At 31.0% G+C, this 6,274-nt stretch overlaps 1 protein-coding gene across 1 annotated transcript; it reads left to right on the top strand.

Annotated features, from left to right (window-relative positions):
• Window positions 1-999: 999 nt before the first annotated feature.
• Window positions 1,000-3,396, top strand: LOC106759000 (zinc finger protein CONSTANS). The gene is made up of 3 exons (XM_014642012.2): window positions 1,000-1,481; window positions 2,147-2,320; window positions 2,893-3,396. Exons 1-3 carry the CDS (start codon window positions 1,146-1,148, stop codon window positions 3,115-3,117), a joined length of 735 nt encoding a protein of 244 aa, XP_014497498.1. The 5' UTR covers window positions 1,000-1,145; the 3' UTR covers window positions 3,118-3,396.
• The last annotated feature ends 2,878 nt before the right edge of the window (window positions 3,397-6,274 follow it).

Here is a 6,274-nt window from a genome sequence, read left to right as displayed (position 1 = left end):
CTTTGTTTTCCAACCTTTTCAGTGATGAGACCTGTTAAAGAAAATGTCTCCGGCATTTTATAGCAATGAGAAAAAAAAATGAATTTTATAGCATGTTATAAAGTACACTCTCACTCTATTTATTTTCCTGCTACAATGATATGGACCATTAATTTAGTTATTGCAATATATATCGAGTTAGATGAATTTAAGATTGGTAATTTCATTAGGGGTTAAAATAAAAATGAATTGATTTAATATGTTTATGTTTTTTTATAAGATATTTTTGTAATCTGGTAATTTATTATGGGTTTGTGTAGATTGCTTGATTTAAGGATATTTTATTTTTTAAAAATTATTTTATATATTTATTATTGTATAAGCAAAGTAAATCGACTAAATTTATTGTTTTAGTGATAAAAAGTGTTTGTCTATTTCAGTAAACATTATTAATAGTTGAAAATTAAAATATTAATACAATTTGATGATAAACAAAATAAACATTTAAACTATTTAAACATAATTAAACAACATATTATAATCTTTAAAAATATTATATTGTCAACAAAAATACTAAAAGAACATTAACAAAATAATAATAAAGGGTTATTGATGGTAAGTTATAAGTTAATTGTGATGCATTAGACAGTAAATTTTTCTTTAGAAAGGTGAATATCATTTAGAAAATTTTTTTTAGGATAATGATATTTAGACAATATTTTTTAACAAAATTTAAACAGTCATTTATGTGTGATTGGTTTATAATGGTGTTTATGATTATTATTATTGATTGTAGAGTAATTTTGGATTACAGAATAAAACGTAAATGAAAGAAAAGAAAAATGTTCTCTATGAATGATTATCTTTTATTAGGTAAACACTTGTGATGCTATGCCAAGTTAATTTAGAGGTTTAACTTAATTTTCATGAGACAAAGACGTTGTCAAGGTCAACGACCCTTTCCCTTCTTCAATCAAATGATGACGTCATCCTCCACGTCACTCACACATTCGGTAATCAGAAATTTAAAATTGTGTAATAATTTCTTGCGTTACAGTCTGCATAATTCACATGTGTTTAAATGCAGACATTTGCACTCACTGAACCATTCATTTATCTTCATTCCTTCAATCAGTTTTCTCATTACCAACTCCTTTCATTCCACCATGTTTGAACACTCTGCCACTGCATCACCCTTTCCTTCACCTTCTTCTCTCTTCCCTCAGCTCACTCAATTCGACACCCTCTCCCAGCTCAACAACTCCGACACCAGTTACTGCTACCACAACAACAGTACCAGTAACTGTAGCAGTGGCTATAGCAGTTATGGTGCCTCTCCCACTTCTGTTCCTACTCCCACCTTTATGCAGAGGAGTGTCAGTAGTAACTCCTTCAACTACACCAACAATGGCACCCACCATCCTCTTTCTGCTTTCTTCAACGAATTGCTCGACTCCCATCATGCTCCTGTTAGGAGAGTTTGCAGTGCTGGTGATCTCCAGGTACATTTTTTTTTTCTTCATTTCATGCACTCACTGTCACATGTTGTGCAGATCACTGTGTCAAGAATCTTTGTTCTGTGTACAAACTGGTTTTGTTGGGTGTGCAAACTGGTTAAATTATAACAATAACATAACTTTGGGAAGATTCTTTTGTTGGGTCTGCGAACTGGTTAAGTAAGAACTCTGGTAGATTGAAAAGACCATGAAAGAAAAAAAAAAAAAAAAGTCGATAAATTGCAGACTTAAAAAATTCAACTTTGATGTCACCCATGATATCTCCTGTGTGCCCTTTTACTCTTTCACTTCAAACTTTATTTTCAGCTTAAAATTATTGTACGGTTTGTTTTGAGTAGTCAAGTTTTGCGAGACACTGGTACGTAATAAGGACTGGTGAATAGGTAAAGCATAACCGTGAATGAAAGGAGTATGATTTAATGTATCAAAGAATAGAAGACCAGTGTGTTCATCGAATCCTACGTGGGGCTATGTTCAATTGATTTGATCACCGAGGTAGATTGTTTTAGTAGTAGAATTTTGTGTCAAACAGAATCAGGAAGATTCTTTATATTATTTTTTGGTTATGCTTACTTCCTCTTTATTATCTGTGGCAACATGATTTTTATTTATTTTTTATAATTTTTAATAATATGGAACGTTTTGTTCAGGGGATTAATGGAATTCAACACAATCACCTCTCAGATAGTCCGTTGTCAAGCGAAAGCAATATGATTATAGAAGGTATGAACAGAGCTTGTAGATATAGCCCAGAGGAGAAGAAGGTGAGAATTGAGAGATACAGAAGCAAGAGGAACCAGAGGAATTTCAACAAGAAAATTAAGGTTCACTTTTTTTTTAAAATGTTTTGACTCACACTCACTATTTTGATCATGTTTACTTACTTAGAGTAGCTTTCAATGTTTTACTGTTGTTAATAGACTCCTCTGCTGCATCTGCATCAACCAAAAATATATATTCCAAAAGGACCACAAATCTAAGAATATAGTGGACAACACTGTGCTTGGCTTCATGATCTATGATTAAAAATAAAATCATGTCCAAGGTTGAATTAGAAGTTAAGAGACACAGTTAAAAGATAATCCACATGACAAAATCCTGATTAAGAATAGAAGTGAAACATTTTCTATGTAACAGGACAGGAATTTGACAATTTGTTCCCCACACTCTCTGCTTGATAACAGGACCAGAATTTAGTTAAGCATGAAAATCTTCCCACAGATTTTGTCTTATTCTTTAAGATTACTACCACGCTCAATCAAACGTGTTGTTAACAACATATCCTTTATATTACACTTCAGTTTATAGTGCAATGTTATAATGTTTTCAACGGTCCATCGCTTATGAAAAAGCTAGTGTGAAAATGTTAACTTGTCTTCTTTTTGCATGGAATCAGTATGCTTGCAGGAAAACATTGGCAGACAGCAGGCCACGCATCAGAGGAAGGTTTGCAAGGAATGATGAAATTGACAAGAACACTTCAATTCAATGGAGCCAAAGTGGAGGAGATGAAGAGGATGAAGAAGATGAGAATTGGTTCACCATCTTAGATTCCTTAGTTGCTGCAAATTTTGCTCAAGAGTCTCAAGGCAGCTGTTCCTCCTTTGGTGTATTCTATTAGAATAATTGCATGTTTGATAAGATAACCCAGTTGTTTTTCCATTTGTTTTCCATGTTCAAAGAAGCACTGTGGTGCACTTTGTTTAGGTTAGATCAAAGTAGTAATGTAAATATAGTTCTCCAAGTCGTCAATGCAATTATTATTAGCCTTTTAATCTAGGGTGATGTTTTTGAGTGCCCTGTAACTTTTTATAGGATTCAGCAGCAATGTATTATTGGATGAAAACTTTGGCAATAGTTGTTGTACTTGTGGTTAAAGTCTGCAGCATGTATTATCACATCCCTTTTGTTGAAGCACTTGCTTGAAAAGAGAATAGAAAGTGACCATCACTTGCATTGCACTCTGGGGGGATGTACCTATCACCTTTTTCTCACTGTGGATTTGGGACACAACAACAATCAAACCTTCCCAATTTGTTTTCAACTTCAACCACACTGTCATGCCAACTGCAAGCCCAATGAACCAGTTCTTCTAGCTTCAGAATTATTCATCACCTTCCATACTTGTCACATATTTCAAACTTTAATCATTATTAGTCTAAAATATTTTATCAAACACATTCGTATCAGAAACATCACTGTCATAGTTATGATATCATGTTAGAAGTAAACTTTAAATCTAATTTAACTTCACAAAACTATTTTGTATGATAAAGTTTACACCTTACTTACATGTTATAATTTAGTCTTATCTCTAGTTAACATGAAAATTTCAACAGCTGATCCTAAAGTCTTGCTCATCTTAGCAATAACAGGAAGAAAAATGAATCAGAAGGTAGATGTGGCGTGTTGCCATATCTTAATAAATGTTGAGGTTTTAATGCTCCGAAAAGGACTGAAGAGTAAAAAAGGTTGGAGGCATAACACAACATAAGGCATAAGCAATGTCCTTTGAAGGTTCCAGCTTTTGAACAATGCACTTTGGCTGAAACAGTAAGCCATGGGTCAAAATCACTTCCACATGACATGCTTCGTGCGTTTTCTGGTCAAAGACACAACACATTCATAACAATCTTAATGGGATTCAAGGATTATGATTAACCCACCACCTATCCTCCTAAAAATAACTCAATTCAAATAAAAATAATCTTAGTTTATCTTATTAAATTCGACCATCGTTATCATTATTTAAAACAACATTGCTGTTCATTTTTAATTATATGTCAACTTTCAACTTATATTAAATTTCTAACAGAACATACATATGTACTTATTATATATTTGCTTATAAGATTTATTACAACAAGATTAGAATTTAATTTTACAAAATTAGTAAACCACAAATTAAAAAAAGAGAGTCATAACTTAGTTTTAAAATTTTAAACATATTCCATGCAAGTTCTAATAAATATCCATGATATAAATATTGTCTCATCCTTAAGAAAGTATAAATAAAGAATGATTGCTTTATTCCATATGAATGAATCTACACTTTTTGACAACCAAGTGTGTGTAAATATTTGAAATAAATTGTTTTATGGGCATGTTCTATAGCATGCAAAGCAAGCAACCTCCATTTTTCTATTGTTTGCTTTTCATGGTCTCTTTTCCTTTCGGAATATTTAACTTCAACCTATAATTAATTAGCTACTGTTTTCTACTTTTTACTCATCATTACTTAGGAGTTAGGGGGTCATAGATACTGCCTGAACAAGTTGTGAAATTCAGGGTTAATACAAAATATATAGTATCTCCATAGCACATCTCTTTTTAAAAAGTAATAATAAAAAACATTAAATGTATTAAAAAAAATAAAATATTCTCGTACACCATCTTAATCACAGACACAAATAGTCATAATCATATATAATAAATAAGACCACTTGTAGAAAATATTTTAAAACATTATTAGGGATAATTTATCATTAAGTATAAAAATAATGCACTAATTAACAATATAATTTTTAATTTCACAAGCCATGAATAACTTTAAAAAGTAATACAATTTGACTATAGTATAAACAGACCTGCATAATGAAGATTCAAATTTGAAATTAAGGGATAAAAATTAGAAGAATTTGAAAATGAATGAAAAATATTTGTTTCTAGCATAGGGTTATGAAAATGGTGTTCCTTTCTTAAAGCTAGAAAAAGGCTACCGAGGTAACAATCAAAGGTGGGAGGACGGCCATGTTCATCCTTTTTTTTAGCCGGCGGTGTGTTAGCCACTAGGTTAATGGCCTCCATTTAATATCCATAAATTGCAACAAAATTACAAGTAAAGTGAAACCAAATTATTGTTACTCTTTGCTTTTGTTTCCTACTTATTTTTATCTTTTGCTACATGCTATTTAAAAATAATATAATGATCATTTGTTTAAAAAAAATTAAATTTGTGTTAAAGAGTTTTGAGCAATGACAAACCTTAACACCCAAACTTTTCGGATCCATCCTTTTTTACACTTTTTCTCTTGAGAGTAAAAACAGAAGTTAATGTTATTGGTAATTAGTATAATGCACATGTTCCATGTTGTGCAAGGCAAAAGTGATATGGTTTAAATATTGAATTAGATTTAAAATATTTTTTAACATATAATATTAAAGTTATAAGTTAAAATTTATGGTCATGAAAATTATTGTTTATTGAATTTATTGTTTCATATGTTATCATCATTAGTTAATGTTTAAAAATATATATACTTTAACCGATTTTTGATATCTAATTGTGTTATTATAAAAGATATTGTACGGTACGTCCATACGGGCATATGGAGAAAGGTCGGTCAAATAAAAGTAAGTGGACAGACGATCTCGATCATAGATATCTTTAAGCATTACCTTTAATCAAGTTTACTCGTAAGCATTACTTATTAGGTACTGGACCGCAATTACAACTTCGTTAATCATAAGTTCATTTCGAAACCTATAAATACATATATGAGGTAAGGAGGTGGATGATTGTATTTTTTATTGTGACACTCGTTCGATTAAATTACTTACTTGAGCATCATAGTGTCTTTGACAGGTACCTACGCATACGATTAGGAGCTTGAACTCAGTGAATAAGAAAAAATTTAATTAAGAGCTTTTAGAACAACTTAAGCAAATTATGAGAAAAATATGAATGAATGTTTAACATAAATTTTCGACCTCACTCTAAAAATAGGTATAAATAATGGACTCGAACTAACTTTGTAATGTATTTTTTAAAATCAAAA

This window comes from Vigna radiata, chromosome 4 (assembly GCF_000741045.1).
Source record: "Vigna radiata var. radiata cultivar VC1973A chromosome 4, Vradiata_ver6, whole genome shotgun sequence".
Lineage (NCBI taxonomy): Eukaryota > Viridiplantae > Streptophyta > Magnoliopsida > Fabales > Fabaceae > Vigna > Vigna radiata.
This window is presented reverse-complemented; position numbering and strand designations above follow the sequence as displayed.